The 20,978-nt window shown below is 44.4% G+C and overlaps 2 protein-coding genes across 7 annotated transcripts in view; both read left to right on the top strand.

Moving 5' to 3' along the window:
- Positions 1-3,088, top strand: part of PIK3C2B (phosphatidylinositol-4-phosphate 3-kinase catalytic subunit type 2 beta) — a 61,225-nt gene extending 58,137 nt beyond the window's left edge. For all 5 annotated transcript variants that reach the window (XM_031438769.2, XM_031438771.2, XM_031438770.2 and 2 more), the window contains 2 exons: positions 482-610; positions 1,067-3,088. In XM_031438769.2, coding sequence (XP_031294629.1) covers positions 482-610; positions 1,067-1,255 — 318 coding nt within the window. In that variant the 3' untranslated portion in view covers positions 1,256-3,088. The remainder of the gene's footprint in view (positions 1-481; positions 611-1,066) is intronic.
- Positions 3,089-9,546: 6,458 nt separating this feature from the next.
- PPP1R15B (protein phosphatase 1 regulatory subunit 15B) lies at positions 9,547-17,594 on the top strand. 2 transcript variants are annotated; one of them, XM_010991396.3, is made up of 2 exons: positions 9,547-11,498; positions 14,923-15,075. In XM_010991396.3, the coding sequence occupies exons 1-2, from the start codon at positions 10,160-10,162 to the stop codon at positions 14,934-14,936; spliced, it is 1,353 nt and encodes a 450-aa protein (XP_010989698.3). In that variant the 5' UTR covers positions 9,547-10,159; the 3' UTR covers positions 14,937-15,075. The 2 variants fall into 2 exon arrangements, with proteins under 2 accessions (XP_010989698.3, XP_031294634.2); XM_031438774.2 differs by having other exon boundaries at positions 9,554-12,085; positions 14,923-17,594.
- The last annotated feature ends 3,384 nt before the right edge of the window (positions 17,595-20,978 follow it).

Below are 20,978 nucleotides of genomic sequence, written 5' to 3'. Positions count from 1 at the left end.
CATTGGAGGATTCTGAGCAGAGGCTTGACAAGATCTGACTTAAGTGTTAAAAGCATCAGGCTGGGTGAATCACTAATTGGCTGATATTGAAAAAGCAGTTTAATCTCTCTGACTCATTTCTCTTAGGGATTACTTGGAGCAAATGACACAAAAGACAAAGACAAAAAAGGCAAAAATATCTGGGGACATGATGGTTCATTCAAAACAGACCAAGTAATAACTTTAGAATGCCCTGTGTGTTCTCATACAAAGTGTAGACGGGACATGACAGACGGTCTGACGGATGTTTTAGTAGGGCACCTAGTGCCATCATGGTGGATGTTTCTGTCAGGATGGAGGGGGTGGGAAACAAGTTACTGTGAGCTGCAGGAAGTTGGGTGTGGGAGAAGAGGGTCTGGCTCAGGGCGATCACAGGAATGGTGATAAAGGGACAGATGGAAGTATCTTCATCTTTTGTTTTTGGTTTTCATTCCCTTTGTAGCAACTGCTCCAGGATGGGAATGACCCTGACCCCTATGTCAAGATTTACCTCCTTCCTGACCCTCAGAAAACCACTAAGAAGAAAACCAAAGTGGCCCGGAAAACCTGCAACCCCACCTACAATGAGATGGTGTGTGGGGAAGGTGCTGGCATCGGGCTGGGGTTGGCAAACTCTGCCTGTTTTTGTAAATATGGGGACGTGGCCACACCGATTCATTTAAGTCTTGTCTGCAGCTGCTGTCATATTGCAGCGGCTGGGGTGAGTGATCTTGACATAGACCAGACTTTATGGCCTATAAAGCCTAAAACATTTCTTATCTGGCCCTTTATGTAAAAAAAGTTTGCTGACACTTAGGGTAGGGACTCCATCCCTGGGGTGTGGCCTGGGGAGGAGGAGCAGTGGCCCCAGTGACAAGCCGTCATTTGTCTTTGTTCCTTAGAGCTTCCCTTGGCTTCTGTCTGGCTTGGGGGGTCAGGTGATCTTAGCCTCAGCCAGATCACACCATGACACCCTTCCCTGCTCCCCCTGGATTCTTCGAGTTCCCTCTCTCACCGCTCCCCTCTCTTCCCCGTTTTGCCTTTGCAGCTGGTGTATGATGGGATCCCCAAGGGAGACCTGCAGCAGCGGGAGCTACAGCTGAGTGTGCTGAGTGAGCAAGGATTCTGGGAGAACGTTCTCCTGGGGGAGGTGCACATCCGCCTGCGAGAGCTAGACCTGGCCCAGGAGAAGACCGGCTGGTTTGCACTGGGATCTCGAAGTCACGAGACCTTATGAGCCCTGTGGAGCCCTGGCCCAGGACCCCGGGCTCGTGGTGGAGCCGGGAGAGAGGACTCTCCCTGCTTTCCTTTGGAAGGGCAGGGCCCTTGGTGGGGCCTCCCTGCTGTCCCGGCGGATCGGGCCTCCCGTGGTAGGAGGCAGGGGGAGTCAGATGCTCTGCTCGCCCGTCCTCTGCTGACTGAGTTTGGGTTGGTTGTGATGAGCAGCCCCTTGGAGGCTGTGAGGTTGCAGCAAAGTTTTAAGTTTACCTTGTGTCAAGGGAGCAATGCCTGGTTTGGAGTGTGTGGGGTGGGCTATATGAAGTAGCATTTGGGGGACAGGGTGGGTGGGTATCTTTATTTTTATTTTTAAAAAATGAAATAGTAACTGTTGTCCTAACCGGACAGGCAGCCTTGTGAGAAGGGACTACATATGCCTTGGAAGGCAAAGGAGGAAGACTGTTCAGACTTTCTGTATGATTGAGGTTCTTGCTGGACTCTTCTCCGGGTTTTTGTTTGTTTGTGTTTTGTTTCTGTTTCTCTCTCTGTAGGAATTATTTGGGGAGGGGCCCAGTGGGCCCTCGGGGAGAGCCCCCCCTCTCTGAGGCAGGTCGAGAGGGACAGGGAGGGCTGCATGTGCTGGACTGAGGCCTGCGCGGCTGGGCCATTCTGATTTTGCCTCCAAAGGAGAGCGATGTGGTGTCCACGTGTGTCAGGAGGGGCCTTCTACACGGGGTTCTGCGGAGGACCTGTGTTCAGGGACCTGTGCTCTTTTGGGGGAGTTTGTCCTCTCGTCTTCCCCTACTTTGCTAGGACTCGCCCTGAACACTGTCTTCTGCCCCCATCCCCCATTTTCTCGGCCCTTCTGGGGGCCATCTGGTCCCTGTCGATACGCTGGGGTGCTCCCCATTCCCTGTTGATATGCTGGGGTGCTCCCCCCCAGGTCTCTCCCTTCAGTTCTCCCTGCTGGGATAAAATGCTGCCCCGGCCCTTAGATTGGGTTTCACACCAGGGCCTCCGGGCTGCAGATGCTAGCGTGGCCGCCTGCTCGGTGGCTTCTGGGATACTTCCGTCACCCGCCACTCCTTTCATTTTGCTGCTTCTCTCCCTAACTCCATTTCTGTCACATTTTTGCAAGAATTTCTCTCATTCTGTGGGGCCATGAACTTATTTAGTCTGGAGCCAAAGGGATGCCCTTAACTGAAGAAAAGGGGTGCGGGGCAGGGGATCCCATCAAAATGGTGGTTCTTTCCAGCGGTTTTCTTTGGTTGGGAGGAGGCTGGATGGAGCCGAGCTGGAAGAGGGGACCGGGTCTCTGCTCTCCTAACCTCTTCATTCCCGCCCAGATGGACCTGAAATTCCCTCTTGCGCTTCACTCCAAAGGGTTGTCTTCCTTGAAGAAAGAGGGAGAGACTTTGAATTTGCTACTAACCTTTTAAATTGGCTGGCTGTGCCCAGTGACCGGGGAATGGAGTTAAACGGGGACGCTCTGTGGGCTGTCCCTCCCCAGCTCCGAGGATCAGAAATCCCCCCTTTTGCTGACTCATTCCATAACTGGAGAAAGAAGCTCCACTCGAAGCCACAGGGAAGTTTCAGCTTTTCTTTTAAGTTAAAAATGCCAAGGATAAAGCTGGCTGCTGTGGGCAAGGGCTGGGGGAGTGGGAACAGGGGTGGAACTTCTCCAGATGAATGGACCAGAGATGTGTTACTGGCTTTTGCCGGTGGCTCATCTTACTTTGACCCTCTACGCCCAGAATTTAAAGAGGTCTGTGACTGTACCCACTTCCCAGACGTCCTTGTATCTCCTACTTTGGAATTGTATTTTCTAATAAATGACATTTAGAAAAACAAAGCTGTCATTTTCAAGATTTGTTGTTGACATGTTTTGATTAAAACATCCGATATACAGGCTGAAAATAATAATGATAGTAGTGGTTTTACAGGTGGTAACTTTTACCCTGACAGGTGCAGCGCACCGGGCATTTATCAGCTAAACTGTGCCTCCCAGCAGTTTGATCAGGTGAGGAGTATTATCCCCATTTTACAGGTGAAGAAACTGAAGCCCAGAGAGATTGAGGAATTTGCCTATGGACACAGCAAGTCAGCCTTGGCTCTAGAATTTGAATCCAGGTTTGTTTGACTCCAAACCGGTGCCAATCCTCGCAGGCAATGTTTAATACAATCCTTTCAGTTGGTGTAATACAGTTATTTAGAGTGTTTTTTTTTTTTTTAATATACATGATGTGATTTTTCATTACAGCTATGCTGGAAAGTTGATATGGCTCATTCGCTAGTTCTGACAACAAACATTCAATGTGCTTACCAGAGCTACCCGGTGGCCTGCCTCCATTCACAAAGGATACAGCCCTTGGACCTGGTACCTGGCTGAGGGTTACAAGGATAAATGAAGCTAGTCCTCTGGAGTTAAGAAGTTTACTGCCTAGAATTATTTAACCAACCCCGTTTTAAGCAAAGAGGAAACAAGCCCTGAGATGCCGCACCAATGGTCACGTTGTTGGAGCAGAGCCTGAGCTCAGAGTTGAACCCCAAATGGAAGCTGGGGGCCATGTGACCCTTGTTGAAGCGTTTTACCCAGAAGCTTTCAAAACTCCCAGTGCGGAGTCATATTTCCTGCTGGGGGGTTTTGTGGGGCTTGCAGGGGACTTTCAGTTGTAACAGCAGGAAGTGAAACCTACCTGCTGTGTTTCTAAAGGATCTTGAGGTGCTGCTGCCATTCTAGGCAAGTCCCAGTGGACCTTTCAAAAGTTAGAACTTGAATCTGGCAAGAGTCTTAGTTAAGGAAATTTCTTGGCCAAATGGGGTAGAAATCTGAACCACCCTGAGGGAGTGGGAATGAGAGAGCTGGGGAGGGGGCGGGAAGGGGATGCCCAGGGAGAAGAGAAACAGAGGAAGCCCTGGAGGCTGGGTTTTCCGAGTTCAAAGGGAGGTGGCAAAAATGAAGTAACCGGACTTGTTAGCGTTTGGGAGCTAAAAGTTATATTGGACTTGAAAGGTTGAAATGAGGCAGCATTTTACGTTCCGGGGTAATTCTGGCCACTGGGTGACTTGTCTAAAGTGTCTATCAACCATGCTAAGGGCTTGGGTCACGTGGGTACCAGGCACTGTGGCCACTAAAATAACAAAGGTGTGGATCCTGTCCTCAGGGAACTCAGAGCCCAGCTAGGGAGGCAGACTTGGAAACAAATGATCACAGTGCTGGGTCTCAAGAACAGGTGGGAAAGGAAGGGGCAAGGTGGGGGGGATGGGTGTTTGAACTGAGTCTTAAAGTCAATCAGGACTCTGGGTTTTATTTTTAGGGTGATGGGGATACTGCTACAGGGTTTGAGAAAAGCAGGGGGAGGGTGTAGCTCAGTGGTAGAGTGCAAGCCTGGCATGCATGGGGTCCTGGGTTCAATCCTCAGTACCTCCCTTAAAAAATAAATGGATAAATAAAAACCTAATTACCTACCCCACTCCAAACAAAACAAAAATACAAGATTTTGAGAAAGCGATTGCAGTGCTCTTAATTTACATTTTGAAAGCTCTTTCTAGCTGCTGTTTGAAGCAAGAATGGAAGCAGTGGGCTAGGAGGGACATGACGGCAGTATGGGTGAAAAGTAGCTGAGTAGGGCGGACAGGGTTTGCTGATGCATTGGGTACAGGGTTGAGGAAAAGAGGGGCTGAAGGTGACTCCTAAGTTTAGAGCCTTGGCAACTGGGTAAAGAGGACCATGGGAGCCTTAAGGGACGGGAAAGGTGAGCTTGGTGGATCAGAATTAAGAGTTCTGTTTGGATCATGATAAATTTGAGGTGTCTGGACAGCTGAGTGGAGAAGCAGGAGAACGGAGTCCAAAGCCCCGGGTGGGGGCCAGTCTGGAGTTTAGATGTGGAGTCATCAGCTTTAGCTGGCATTGAATGCTGTGCAGCTGGATGAGCTCACCTAGACTGGAGAGGCTAAGGAAGAAAAGACAGGTGACTGAGCTCTGATGCAGGCCCACATTTAGAGGAGGAGGAGGAGCCGTGAGACTGTAGGGAAACCGAGGGCGTGGTGTCGTGGGCGGCTAACGAGAAGGACGGTCAGTATCCTAGGGCTGCTCTAACAAAGGCCCACAGGCTGGGCGGCTTAAACAAAAGGAATTAATTTTCTCATAGTTCTGGATGCCAGAAGCCCAAGGTCAAGGTGTCAGCAGGGTTGGTTCCTTCTGAGTGTTGAGAAGGCAAATCTGTTCCATGACTTTTCCTGGCTTCTGGTGGTTTGCTGGCCATCTTTCGCATTCCTTGGCTTGTAGATACATCACCCCAGGCTCCGCCTTCAGGTTCGCATGCTGTTCTCCCTATGCGTGTGTGCGTGTGTCTGTGTCTAGATTTCCCCTTTGTATAAGAACACAGTCATACTGGATTAGGGGCAACCCTGAAGACCTCATCTTAACTTACAAAGACTGTATTTCCAAATAAGGTCACATTCACAGGTTCTGGGCGGTTGAAGATCTTTTAGGGGAGCACACATCAACTCACAAGTCAGAGAACTGGATTTGGCAAAATGTTCTTGGTGATCTTGATAAGAGCTGTTTGAATATGTGTTGGGGATGGAAACCACATTGGAGTAGCTTGAGAACAGAACAGGTGCAGAGAAAGTGTGTGGACAACTCTGGAGTAATTTTGCGGTAGTGGTACAGAAACTTGGAGGGCCACCTACCTAGGAAGTTTGTAATTTTTAAGATAGGTGATATTAACCAGTTAATGTGAATACTCCAGTAGCCTAAGAGAGAAAACTGTACGTTACAGAACGGGGACAAGGGAGGCCAGAATTCCTTGAATAGACTTGAAGGTGTAGGATCCAGTAGGCTTCTTTGCTTCTAATGGGATCATTACAAAGTAGGTGGGTCCAGATGCAGGTCGATTGGTGGATTTGGTGGTGAAAAGATAAAGTTGTTTATGACCAACTGCATCTAGCTTCTCAGTGAAGTATGAGGTATGACCATCAGCTGAGAATGTTTACAGGCATGCAGGAAATTTGAATAAAGAAACATCATGAGGCAGTCTCAGTGTAGCAGATGCAAAGCTGCTAAGGAGCTGTCTAGGAGTGTCTGCTGTGGATGAAATTTGTCATCACAAATATGAAGTGAGTCAGTGGCCATGTTTGAATGCTTTTCTCTGGCAGTGACTAACTGCAAGGGTGTAGGCTCAGAGTCAGTGGACAGCAGGGCTTAACTAGGGTTGGAATTTTACCAGAGAAAAATAATGGAGTCTGAGAAGAGCAGGAGGATGAAGGGGCGTTGCAAGGGGGTAATTTTAATAGCGGACCATGGAATTCGCAGTAGGTAAGGAGGGATGTGAAGGAGGGTGATGAATCACAAAAAAGGTGGTAGTGGCAATGGCTTGGAGGTTTCTCGGGGTTGATAAGTCGCTGACTGGGGATTCCAAGGCAGAGAATTGGAAAGATAGGAGGTGGTTTTGAGGGCGTAGGATACATAGAAAGAAAATTTTGGAGGTGGTACTGACTCTGAAAGATCAAGTGAAAAGCTATATACCTCAGGCCCTACAAAACCTGTTAAACATAATTAAAAATAAATAAATACAATTTAAAAATAAACATAATTAGCTGAGGTTTAAAGTATCTTCCGCCAAAATGCTAGACAGCTTGGCGGTCCAAAGACTTCTTGTCTTCCCCAGAAGGCACACAGCCCTGGCAACCCAGTGTTATCTCTGTGTACAGAGCTGCCCTCGCTCCATAGCCTTGTTGATAGCAGGCTTGTGTAGGATGTTTCACACTTTATTTTCCTGCCCAGACTGAAAAGGCCAAGTCACATCTTCTTACCACTTCCCAGTACTTATGATTGCATTTTTCCCCTTTAGAACAACTTCCAAGGTAAGGAAAATAAAAATTATGTATCCAATGGCCAGATGGGGAAGGGAAGGCCCATTCAAGAATTTTTAAGGAATTATTTTTAGCAGGGTTGGGGGGATGGTCACGCGGTGTTGGTGACAAAGGTAAGAGTGGAATGTAAGAGGCTTGGCCATAAGGAAGGTGCTATTATTTTAAAGTAGTATTACCCTTCCACTCATTCAACAAACATTTATTAGTCACCTATTATGCACCAGTCAATATGCTAAGTCAGTGGTTCCTAAACTTTTTGGTGTCAGGATCCTTTCCTCTCATACTCTTAAGAATTGTTGTGGACCTGAAAGAACTTTTGTTTATGTGAATTCTGTCTATTTTAGCTTTTAATTTTCATTTTACTTAACTTTTATATTTATTTAATTTATTTTTTATTTTAATTTTTTAAAATTTGTATCGAATTATTTTAGAACTCAAAACAGATTAATTTAAAAATATTAATTAAAACAATAAGCCCATTACATGTTAACATGAATAACACTTCTAATGAAATATTATTTTTCAAAACAAAAAAGCTCAGCAAGAAGAATGGTATTATGTTTTTTTTCTTCCAAATGTCTTGACTATCTGGCTTAAAAGAGGGCATCTGGGATCTCATATCTGCTTTTGCATTCAGTCTGTTGCCAGGTCAAGTATCATGAATCCTCTAGAAGATACATGTCCATACACTCTTGAGAAAATAAGAGTTAAAAAGGAAAATAGCAGTATTATTATGAAAATATATTTGAATTTGACGACCCTCGGGTTGCAAAATGGGATCCCAGGGGTGCCCAGACTGTACTTTGGGAACCACTGTGCTGAGTACTGGCATGCAGCCCTTGAGTAGCAGAGACCAGCAGGAGAGAAGAACATTTACAGGGGTATATAGTGTAATGTGCTGAGTGCTCTAACAGAGTATAATAATATAATTCTGATGGGGGAGGTCAGCAAAGACTTCAAGAAGGTGTTGACAAGTGAAGGACCTTGAGTAGGTCTGTAACAGAGGAGGTGAGGGCTTTCTTGGTTGAGAAACAGCATGAATAGAGGCATGAAACAAATCCAATATTCGGGGATTATAACCTGTATGATGGGAAGGCTGGAAGAATACAGTGGGAGGACTGACTGTACAGAGCCTTTATTCTGTAGGTGATGGGAAACAACTGTTAGCTGATACGTAACAAACAGTAGCTGAAGCTTGTGTCCCTACTCTAGGGACAGCAGGATATTGGATACTGGGTAAAGTAGGCAGGATATTGGAAATTTAGTTCCCTCACCAACCCATTAAAGGAGGAATTATAAGCCTAACTTTACAACCAAGAAACTGAGGCTTTGATGATTTAATTTGCATACTTCGTTCTCTTGTCTATTATTAAACCGACTCCTGTTATTAATACATTTTTTTTCTGAAGTTCTTAGGATTGAAGAGGAGATGTGGATAATAAGATAAGGGGTAAACCATAGAAACTGAGGACCTCTTAATTGCCTAGAAAGAGGTGGCTGTTCTTTGAACAGTCCTAACAAAGCAGGAGGAGCAGCCGGCTTCCTCCTGGCTCCCAAAACATCTTTCTGCTGTCCCCAGTGCTCCACTGCTACACTCCCTCTGTAACAGATACTTGACTTAGGAGTGTCAATTAAAAAGTTTTAGCAGAAATAAAGACAAGAACTAAGACCAAACTCACATGAGAGAATCAAATACAGCAACTAAGATGATCAGATACAGTATTTTCAAAGGATAATGGTCTGTATTTCCTTCTTTGAGTGTTGTTATCCTGTGGGTCTAAAAGCTCAGGATACAGATATGACTTGAATATACTGCCTGCTGGGAAGTATAAATGACAGTAAACAGTTCCGGGGGCTACACTTCCTCCTTCCTCTGTGACTTCAGTTTGCCCCATTAACACGGACACCACCTGACAAACATGAGTTCACATTGTCGTTAGGAGATGCATGTGGGACCTCAAAGCTAGATCCTAGGTAAAGCTAAATAGTGATTTAGAAACCCTAAAACCGGAGACAGGAATGCATAAGAATAAATTATTTTTCACTCAAGACTTTTCACTCCTAGTATTACTCACCCTACGTTATTAGTGTTTTTAACACTGGACATGTATTTACATAGCATTGCTCGACTTTCACTATACTAAGACCCTAAGCTGATGATCTCCTTAGCACTCAGCAATACTGGAACCCCGATATGCAAGTCTAGGATAAATGTATACACTTGGGTGTGTATCAGGCCATTACAAGAGTTCCAGGGAATTCTCAGGTTATCTGGAAACGCTAGCACCTCCCCAAGCCGCTCCCTTTCCCCCTGAGGGCGGGGGAGGGGGTTGGGGCGGGCGGTCTCCTAGGCGACGGCCGAGCAGCAACTGCGCATGCGTAGAGCCTAAACTCGGCTGATGCAACCTCCTGTGCGCGAGCTGGGTCTTCCGAGAATAAGGAAGCCGGCAGGGACGCGGGGCGAGGCCAATCAGCGGCCACACGGAAGTGTGCGGAGAGACCCGCCCGCCGGGCCCTGCGAGTGACGTTCGGCGGCGCTGGGCTGGTGGCGTAGCCGGTCGCCATCCTTCGTCTCGTCCGCTTGCTTGGGGGTGTCTTGCCTCGGCGCTGGCCCTGCGGCCATTTTGGGCTCCGCTTCCACCCGCGCCCGCCCGCCTACCCGCCCGCCTACCCGCTCATCCCTTCCGGGGTCGCGCTGCTCGAGGAGCTTTTCAACGGTCCGTCTCTGCCGGCAAGTCGCCGCCGCTGCCGCGGGAGGGCCCTTATCTATGGTGGAGAGTCCTCGAGCGGACTAGGACACCGCCTTTCCGCCAGGATGGACGTCGCCTCAGCCTCCGCGGCCTGCGCCTGCCGTTCCGGACTGTGGTCTGCCGCCCGCTGCCGAAGCCGCTCTCCTCTGTGGCTCTTCTGCTGGCCTGGGGCTCGGCCTGGGGCGCCAACCCCGCCGCTGGGCAAGGCCGAGACTGTTTAGGCCTCTTGGAGTCCCGCCCGGCCTCCCGCCGCGGAGCCCCGCGTCCCTCCCTGAGAGCCGGCCGAGAACGCGGAGATGGAGCCGGCAGCCGACGGCCCGCGGGCACGCGCCGCCGCTCCGGCGGACTCCTGGTTCCGGCTGCCCTTTTTCCTTCCTCGGCGCTCGCAAGCAGGCCCTTCCAAGTTCCCCGCCCCTCCTGCCCCGGAGCACCCCGGGGACCCCAAACTGGCTTTCTCTCCCGCGCCCGAGGCTCGGAGCAGCTCCTGGGTGAATCTGCTCTCCCAGCTCTTCGCGCCGCTCCCCGGCTTGCTTCAGAAGCTTCTCATCTGGAGCCAGCTTTTCGGTGGGATGATTCCCACCCGATGGCTAGATTTTGCAGCAGTCTACGGCGCCCTGAGAGCCTTGAGGGTACGGGAGGAACCCGCCGCCCCTACGGCGCAGAAATCCCTGAATTCGCTGCGGCTCGACCCGTCGGACGGCGCGGCTGCCAGTCCCCTTGATTGGCTGGAGGAGGGCATCCACTGGCAGTGCTCGCCCCCAGATCTAGAATTGGAACTTAAAGCCAAGAGAAGAGGCTTGGACTCCCAAGCCCACGCTTTTCTCCTGGAGCAGCAGCTGTGGGGAGTGGAGCTGCTGCCCAGTAACCTTCAAGCCCGTCTGTTCTCGGACATGGAACTTGGCCTTTCGCCCTCCGGGCCTCTCAGCGTCCAACGCTTAAGCAATGTCAACGTCGTGTCCTGTTTGCTGAACCCCTCTTCTCTGGACTGCCTGCCCCGGGTCGAGCTTAGCTATCAGAGCAGCGTTGGAAGTGGCGAGCTGGTCGATTTCCAGACGCTGACTCCGGAGAGCGGCTGCCTGGGTGAGGACCCGTCTCATCCCCAGCCGCTGAACGCGGAAGTCGCTCGCGCCTCTTGGCAGGGATGTCCGCCTCTCTCTAGAGAAGGCCTGCCAGAAATCCACCATCTCCGCATGAAGCGGCTGGAATTCCTTCAGCAGGCCAGCAAGGGCCACCAAGCGTTACCCTCCCCCGACCAAGATCACGGCTACCACAGCCTGGAGGAGGAGCACAGTCTTCTCCGGCTGGATCCGAAGCACCGCGGAGATTGTCCGCCACAGTGTGTTCCCGCTGCTGGAGCCGTTCCTGGAACCGCCCAGGAACTCGCTGGGGAAAAAATAGATTTGTTGACTAAAGAGGTTCCACTTGCTTTGGAAAGACAAGGCCCCTTGGAAAGCTGTCCATCTTGTGAGGTTCCTACGGAACAGGAGCCTGGAGAGGACCAAACAAGTGTAGTTGACTCCTCAGACATAGAAGATGACCTCCCCACGTCTACCAGACCAGTCTGTACTAACAGACTGATAGATTACATTTTGGGAGGTGCAGTCAGTGACCTGGAAACAAGTTCTGATTCCGAAGGTGAGGACTGGGATGAAGAAGCCGAGGATGATGGTTTCGATAGTGATAGCTCACTCTCAGAATCAGACCTTGAACAGGATTCAGAAGGGCTCCACCTCTGGAACTCTTTCTACAGTGTAGATCCTTATAATCCCCAAAACTTCACAGCAGCCATTCAGACTGCTGCCAGAACTCTTCCCGGAGACCCTTCTGACTCAGAGAAGGATTTGTCTGACAAGCCTGATCTAGAAAGTTCTCCCCAGACTGGAAGCCTTCCTGAGTCTCCCGACCGTAATTCTGGGGAGGACGATGACTGGGAATCTAGTGCAGATGAAGCAGAGAATCTCAAACTGTGGAATTCTTTCTGTAATTCCGATGACCCCTACAACCTTCTAAACTTTAAGGCTCCTTTTCAAACATCAGGGAAAAATTGGACAGGCTATCGTGACTCAGAGAGGCCATCTGAGTCCATTGTGGCCATTTCTGACTGTCACACCTTACTTTCCTGTAAGGTGCAACTGGTAGGGAGCCGAGAAAGTGAATGTCCAGACTCGGTGCAGGGTGGGGTTCTTTCTGGAGAAAGACACACACAAATCCAGAGAAAAAAGGTTGGTTTCTTTCCTTTAACACGATCATGTGTGTTGCCTGTTCTGGTGCGTTAAGTGTCGCAGCATGGGACGTCGTAGTGCGTATTTGTGAGGAAGGACTCTGAGCCCTTGTACTTGCGTTGAGAGATGACCCCCCCCCCTTTTCCCACCCATAGAGTGTTGTTTCTGTCTGAATCGAAGACCCCAGTGTGTAGGTTTTAGCTGGAAAGTGCTGTTTTCTTTTGGGTTGGCAGCTCTGGACTGTTTCCCTCCAAGCTTCCACTTCACTTTTTTTAAGGAAAAGAAAAATTAAACTTTACGTATGTATGATTTAATTCTAGAGATCGAGAGGTCCTATTATAGCCATAGAGTTTTTAAGTGGTATTAAACGTTTTGCGTTGTTTGCAGACACTGTTGCGTTTACATAACATGATAACAGTGTCTTCACTCCTTTCTATTAAAGTCTGAAGGGATGAGGGTGCCAAGTAGCCAAGTCAAATTTGTCTGATTGTTTGCCATGAAAGAAAATACTAATTTCAGTATTAACAACTTTTGGACATCTGGGATTTTGACTTGACAGTCAAAAACAGTACAGAAAATAGTATTGCCTTTTCTTAAGAACGCAGTACTAGTTGTCATTGGCCAACGACATTTCTAACAGTGACGGTCACTTATTTGGTTTATGTTGAGTAATTGCTTCCTATTCCCAGGCTAGTCTTAGAACTTCATGGAGCATTTTATCTTACTCTTCTGACACATTATCAAGTTAGCCTTATTTTGGGAGTCTTTTTGAATTGCTTAATTTTTTTCTCTATTGTTTATTCAGCTAAAGTTATTGATTGGAGAGAAATCCCCCCAAACACACAAGATCTCTTTTATTGTGGAAGGAAAGTTTCTTTAGTTTCCTGTACCTTTATTTGGAAAGAGAAAGGAGTGGGTAAATTATTGACCTCAGAATCTGCAGCATCAAAGTTTCCAGTGGACAGCACCATAATCCATTAGCTCCAAGTGGCCAGTTTAATACTTTGAAACTCTTCTTGGGGTAGAAAGTGTCCCTAAATGGTGGTAATCTTGTGTCTTACCTGTAGAAGCAGAATAAGTCATATTAGAAATTAAATTTTAGTTCCTACTATTGTAAATGCTATCATAAAAGAGTTTTTCCTCTATTTTTCAAAGCTTCCTGACAAAATGACCTATTTAGTGAATAGATAAGAAACAAAGAGGGACATTGGAATGAGCACTTGGCCCCTGGAGACCTGTGTCCCCCTACTCCTGAGTGGTTAGGGCCAAGAGCTTTGGGAAGACAGTAACTTGACCTCTCATAGCTTTGACTCACTTATTTATCTGAAGGTAATAATAATAATCATAACAACTACTGTGTGAATTAGTGCACAATTTAAATGAGGTGAGCATACAGCTCATAATCATTTGCCTTTTGCCTTGAAATGGTAGCTCCTGCTGTTCCAGGACCTCAGGCCAGTCTCATGTCTCACATGTAGAAGTGAGATGAGTCAAGTAGGTGTGAGAATATTACCATGAACTAGAAGCAACATTTATGAAAGACTGTATCTAAAATATGATAAAATTGTTTAGCAGTCCTTGGCTCCATGCCATCCTTCAGGTATATGGGAATAATGAATAGTGCCTAATTCTCAGAATGAGGCTTTCAGATCTGGGAGTTTAACATGCTGTGTCATGGCATGTGACATGGTGCAGGTTTGTGGAGCCACACTCAGGGTTTGAATCCTGATTGTTCCCCATGGAAGCTGTGTGATTTGAACAAGTCAGTTAACCTGTCTACCTTGGTTTCCTTAATCTTTACAGTGGAGATGAGGATAATATGGACCCTATAGGGTTGATAACGAGGATTAAGTGAGATAAAAATTATTAGGTACTTCAAAAAGAGCCTGGCATATGGTAACCACTGTATAAATGTTTGTTGTTGTTGTTTATCTCGGTGACCCCGTGAATGAGTAACGCTAGAATGTAATACCTAGTAAGGTGTTACCTCCGTGCTAATTGTCCTCAGGGGCATTTCTGGGCCTGATGTAAAGGGAATGAAAGTCGTAGGCCACAGTGGGATGAGCTGATGTAACTATTGAATATACTTTAAAACAAGTATTTACTTTTGAATTGTGATATTTTAGAAAGAAACTTCTATATTAGAGACTAAGTAGGGATTAAAAGGGACTGTCACTTATACATATGATCATGTACATTTTAAAATTCACAGTTTCATGTATATATAGTGATGGCATATTGAGAAGGAATACAAAGAGGGTTTTGTCTTAACTAAAGTTTCGCATAGTAACATAATCTTAAAAGATACGTTAATTTTGCTGCACCTTGTTTACTAAATTACTCTTCTGTATTCTGATTACAAAAGTAATAAGAATAATACTACATGTTTCATGATTCAAAAATTGGAAAGGATCAAAAAGTGAAATTTTTTTGGAAGAAGGAAGAATAGGAGTAAGTGAAGATCTTGTTAAAGCTTTTGTGCTGTAATAAAAGCACTGACTTCAGATTCCTGAATATTTCTGAAATATTTTGTTTGGAAACATTTGTGCTTTTTGGAAGAGTATCACAAAACTGATTTCCCTAGGGATTAAAAAAAAGTAAGGAATAATAACATCAGGAAAGCTTCAGTTCCCCATCTAGATTCATGATATTAACACCAAAGCCAGGAGGGGGTAGGTGGGGTTGGCAGGATGGTGGCTGAGGGAATGGGACCATGTGTGTGTGTGTGTGAAAGTAGCATTTGCCTGCTGTTTGATTCAGATGCCATCTAGTCAGTTAGAAACTCTTTTTTTTTTACTTGTTATATTTGAGATTAAAATTAGTCTATGTCTTTGTAGGTAACCTTCCTTGAAGAAGTCACTGAATATTATATAAGTGGTGATGAGGATCGAAAAGGACCATGGGAAGAATTTGCACGGGATGGATGCAGGTTCCAGAAACGAATTCAGGAAACAGAAGATGCAATTGGGTACTGCTTGACATTTGAGCACAGAGAAAGAATGTTTAATAGACTCCAGGAAACATGCTTCAAAGGACTTACTGTTTTCGAGCAACGTTACAATGATTGACAGCCTTTTGCCCTAGCATACACTACCTCTTACATGAGAGGTTTCTTCTAAAAACAAGAATTGGCAGCTGTCCTTTGACTTTTTTTTTTTTAAGAGGATATGCAACTTGGATCCAATGACCTAGTTTAATATTTTTTTGCAACATATCCCACTCAGAAATATCCAGGTTTGAAGTGGATCCCTGATAATGAAGGATGAGGTGATGTGATTTCTAATCCTCCCTTTTTTGATTTAGTTGGATGTGTTTTTAAATGTTGTTTGCTTGCTGAAGTGAAAAGGGGACCTCTTAAGGTGTAATTTTGCACTTTTGATACTTATTTTCTTGGGAAACAATATTTATAAGGTTCAAAGCCTGTTTTCCATTCTAATTTAAATGATGTGTACCTGTCTAAAAACTTTGGGCTTGTCTCCTCCCACCCCCAGTATTCTGAAATTAATGGGCTTTTATGTTTTCTCCATATTTTTTTATTTCAGTAATTTGGCCCTTCTACCTTAAGACCAAGAAAATAGTCTTGTATATACTACCAACTTAAAGTACATTATCTTGTATCACTGTTTTTTTTTTCCTTCTAAAAATGATTTTGGTCGAAAATGTATGGTGAATTTTTATTTCTAGGTTAAGCTCTACCTGAGATATTTCCAAGGACTGCCACAAAACCTACATGTGCAGTACTTTCCGCTACTTTGGGAAAGCTGCATCTTTCTGCCAAATTTTAACATCTGATGTATTTAATTTCTGTGCAAACTGTCTTTTGGAGAGGGTTCTGTATATGTTATTGTAGTTCCCACTTGAGTGGTTCTTTGTGTCTTTAACAGGTAGAAACTGTAAAAGACTCCAGAAAGTAATAATTGCATCATAGTCATTTATTTTTTAAATTTAAAAGCTCGGAATTTTCCTAGGAAGAAGATGGAACCCATCTCGGAGCAATTTGGTTTTGTTGAATATGCTCTCAGCAGAAAACCAGTGTTACTGACATGCCTCAGCACGGTCACTTTTCATACCTGTCAGGGTGGCACTGTGAACTTGGAAATGGGCAGTTTTGAATTTCTAGTTTGAAATGTAAAATGTAGACTTCAGTCAATATCTAAGTTTACTGGGTTCTCCTGTTTTAATAATGAGGAAAGTAATGGCAAGGCCTGTACATTAAGAGAAGGATCGAACTATGGATTTAACAAATAGAAAGTCTTATTATCTTTAACCCAGAGTTTACTTCTGGATCGAAGTTCTTGCAGTGACTGGTTGTGCTTGGTTTATTTAGCTCTGTGTGACGTGCTTTGTTAGGGTGAGGGGATGTCAACCAGCTCCTTTATGGTCTGTTTTTACTTCATGTGGCTCCTGTCACAGGTAATGGAAAACAGTAGACCTCTTAATTTTGAACTTGTTCAGAGTGGGGACAAAGTTTTCATCAGAAGTGCTTGCAGGGTTACTACCTCAGTTTATAATCTACGTGGTCATGATTTTATTTCCATTTGGTTTGCTCTAAAAACTCTCTAGTGTTAATATATATACATATATATTATATACAACAACAATATGAAGTTTGGTCAGATTTTTGCCGAGTCCTTAATGCGTTTTGTGCACCTCCGTGTTAGGTAACCATAGAGAATGCCTCTGCAGAGTCTGGTGTAACACCATGAAAACAGGCTACTTTTCAGACACCAGCTGTGTCAAGTTGGAAAGAAGGTATCATTTGCCTTGAAAAAAAAAATGTTGAAAATGTGCAGGCATTCTTTAAAAACCAGGCTGAAGTATACTATTTCAGAGACTTAGGTTGTGTTTTGTGGTTCTCAGATCTTGCACCTCTGCGTATGTGAAAAGAATGGGATATATTTACATTTACTGCATTTTGGAAAACTGTTCCCTTGGCATTCCAACCTCACTACCAAATAAGTAAAAGCTTGATTAAGAATTCTCCTGTTTACTACCCTCTTTTAAAAGAAGTGATCAGATGGTGATGAGAGGGACAAAAGGGACCATTTTAAAGTTGGACAAGGAGAAAAACAATTCTATTTCATCCCAATCCTGGTTGTTAGAACAAAGTTAAACCTTTACAATCTTAAAAAGAAAAATCCTTGGAAGTTTTAATTGAACATTTTACACAATTTAAAGTCTTGCAATGGTGCTTTAAGTATCAATGTAGCATATGAAAGAAAGGCTTTGTACAGACAAGTAAAATTTCCTTTTTTGAGTGCTGAAATGTGATAACACCATCTCTTCATCTTTAACTTGAAGTCAGAACTGTCAGATTTTATTTTTTTATAATTTAAGGAAGGTGAAGTTAGGGGACTAGAAGACTTCTGAATTGGCTTCTACAGATTCAATGATTTAAATGTAACCAGTTTGTTGGGACTTTATAGCTAAAATTATATTTGTGTATATAACTTAACTAATCTGTACATTGTAATAAATATATTTGCAATTATTAAATGTTACTATGATATTTTGGGCTCAACTTTGTATTGTATTTTACATTGTTTTTGGAATTACTGAGCAGGATCTTCTGGATTAAATCAGGTGTTTGTAGAAGCACGATAAACTTAAAGGTGCTGCACAAATTTCTGTGGTTTAAAAAGGTTATGTGACATGTAAATTGCACCTCAGCTAACTGAAGGGGAGGAATAGTAAGGGAATAAATACCACAATTGCAAACCACATTTTGGAAGTAGAAAAGAGAATTTAGTTCTTAGAGTGCGAAATACCCTTTTTAGAGACTGGGATTTGATTCTAAAATTGGCCCCAGCTGTGCATTTCTGCAAAGAAAACAAGACAATAAACAATATTCACAGAAGCAGTACATTCACGTGCTGGGATTACCGTCGTGCTGCTCCTACACAGCAGGGAGGTCTGCTTTATTTTATGCATTATTTTTAATGATAACCATGGTATTTTAAATCATGATGTTCTCCCGTTTATAATATTGAGTAAATGTGATGATAACATCAGAAAAAACAAACTTCTTACCCTGAAAAATAGACACATTTGGGTTACAGCAAGCCTGTCAATGGCTTAAAGGCGTAACAGCGTTCTTAGGCGTTTGGGTCTTCCTGGCTAATGCAAAATGACTAAAGGTGTTATTTCTGAACTGAAAGGAAAGAAGCTAACGTTTAGTTGCAGATAAATCAGTGTTTAGTACAAATTGAATTGAGGATCCAGGTTATACTTTAATTACCACATTGGGGTTAATTGAAACATTTTTGGCTGTCTCCCCAGGAAGGTATATGAAGATGGTCATCTTCACACTGAGCCAGTTTTATTGTTATGACTGTCCTGACATCGCTACAGAAGTTGTACTACTTTTTTGGTTCTATTTTAATAGAAAGTTCAAAGCAAATATTGAATTGCTGACCTCAGAAATTTGGAGCGTTTCACAGATTTGGGGATTTGGTGGTCTCTTTTGGAGACTTCCTTTGGACCTTCCTCTTTGTACCTTTTAAAAATAAATAAAAATGGAAATCTTTTTTACACATGGTATTTATAAAAGTATCTAATACGAAGATATACAAAGACATCCGTGGTACATTCTAAACAGGAAGCATGATGCCCAGGGTGCCTCCTTCAGCTGAGAGACTTAATTTCCTTTTAGGTGTATAAAGAGGGTTTGGTATTTCTTCCATCATGACACAAATGCTAGTTGCTTGGAATATTCATACATTAGTAATTAGGAGTCTTTCCTTGTGGACTTAATTGAAATGCTTTGGTCAATACGAAACACCAGTCTTTCTCTCCCTGGATCTGCTCCGTTGAGACAAAGTTTGTGTCAGGCAATCACGACTTTAAAATACAAAGGCAGCAGGGTATGAAGATCTGGTAACAGTAGGTGTAATAAATAGGATATATAGATCTAACCCTGCTCACCTTGAGGATTCATACAAGACCTGCAATGCTTTCAGTTCACACGCTTTAGTGACAGGGTTAACATCAGGGAACTTCAATCACTTTACAAGTGCAATGGAGAACTGGGAGGGGGTGGGGATGTGTATTGCTGTGTAACAATCTTGAGTTACATCAGTGTTTTACCATCGTCAGACTCCTTAATCTTACCAGGAAAAGCTAGGAAAAGTTAGATTTATGGAAAGTGGGTTGCTTGACCATAGAGAGGCGACCCCAGACGTCTGTGCAAACCTGGAAAGCTGAACTGTAAGGGAAGACGGTTTGGAGCGATTTTTCAGGTTTTGTTCTTTAAGCCATCACCCTTCCTTTGTCTCAGTACTATCCTTTTCTTCTTGTTTCCTCCCATCTTTGTTTGCTGAACATTTTATTTTTGCTACTGTTTTATAAGGTTTTACACAGACGACAGATGAAGTCCTTCATAGCAAAAGAATAGCAGATACCCGTGTGTTTGTTAGAGATACTGTCTATCAAGAAGATGAGAGGCCTTCAGAGTTAACTCTCTCCAGAGCTCTCTGCACATTTCCCCACCAAATTGTTAGGTTAATAATATGCATTTTGAGACTGGATTAACTTTTAGAAATATCCCAAAGATGTTCAGGCTCATAGAAAGGTGATACTGTAAAGCTGGATTATTTTGCTTTAAGGTAAACCCGTTTTCCTCAGTGGAGTTGATACATTGGCTTTGAAGGCAAAAACCAGAGAGGTTTCCCCAAAGAGTTTTGAAAAAGGCTCATCTGAATGTGTGTTCTGGAATGGTGGCTTCTAAAAACCAAATTTCATCATGGGAAGACTCTCCTCTTTGGATCTCAAATACCATCTCCAAGAGACCTCGGGCCACCCTATCCTCCAAACCCTCCTTTCCCTTTCCCTTTCCCTTTTAAAATTATATTCACTCTGACCTCATCTGCTTAACATTTTGACTTGTTTCCTGTCTGCCTCACTCTCACTAGTCTAGAAAACTAGAGTTTTCTATGAGGGCAGGCATCTTGTTGTGTGTCTTACTTGTGCTACTGAATGAGCACAGAGCCTAGGACTGTGCCTGGCACATTACAGTCGACAGATACTTGTTGAATGTGTTAATAACCTTTAAAGTCACCCTTACTGAGATGTCATCAATGCTGATTAGAATCAAATGTGCCTCAGCCGTAGCTACAGAATCATAGAACTGAAAGGTCCTTAGAGAGAAGCTGTATTGAGCTCTAAATCTGTAGACTGTAATTACAAATTTCAGTTGTAATGAATTTTGTGTGAGGGATACCACATCAATTAATTTGAGTGTCATTAACAAGGTGCATGTTAATTTATGAAGTTAATATGTGAGCAAATCAGCTGAGACCTTTCTTTCCTAGAATTAACATTTTGTACTGGAATTCCAAAGTATTTTTCCCACCACACCAGAGGTTTCAGTCAGTTCTAGTTTTTGGCGAAAGATTGGCTTTGGGTTTCTAGAAATGCTCTGTTGATTCCACCAGGTGGCGTGACTTGCCAACCTCAGAGTGTCTGATGGATCCCTGTTATTTCGAATCTAATGGCTGTTGTTTGCTTGGAGGTCACCCCACCCCGGCCCCCACTGGTGTATTTACAAGCTGGCAAACCGCCCTGCCCTGCCCATTCTAGGCCTGCCTGGACCATTGTGAGTCCACCTTTTTGTGGTAACTACCCAGAAGTGGGAACTGTTCCTTGTGGGAGAACCAAGATTTTTTTTTGAACACAAACAAATGAATATGATGATTTAAGAGACCGGAGGTGAGATATACGAGGTGAGATGTATGGATATTTGTTGGGGTTTTGTATTACTAGGGTTTTTCCAGTTAGGGTTTTATCTCACTTAACTATTTGCTGAACATTCCATTTTCTATTGCATTCCTGTGCGTCAGGGCAGTCATTCTCAATGAGAAGAGAGAGGGTGCTTGGGGCATGGAGACTCCCTGTA

The sequence above is a fragment of the Camelus dromedarius genome, chromosome 21, assembly GCF_036321535.1.
Source record: "Camelus dromedarius isolate mCamDro1 chromosome 21, mCamDro1.pat, whole genome shotgun sequence".
Taxonomy (NCBI): Eukaryota; Metazoa; Chordata; class Mammalia; order Artiodactyla; family Camelidae; genus Camelus; species Camelus dromedarius.
This window is presented reverse-complemented; position numbering and strand designations above follow the sequence as displayed.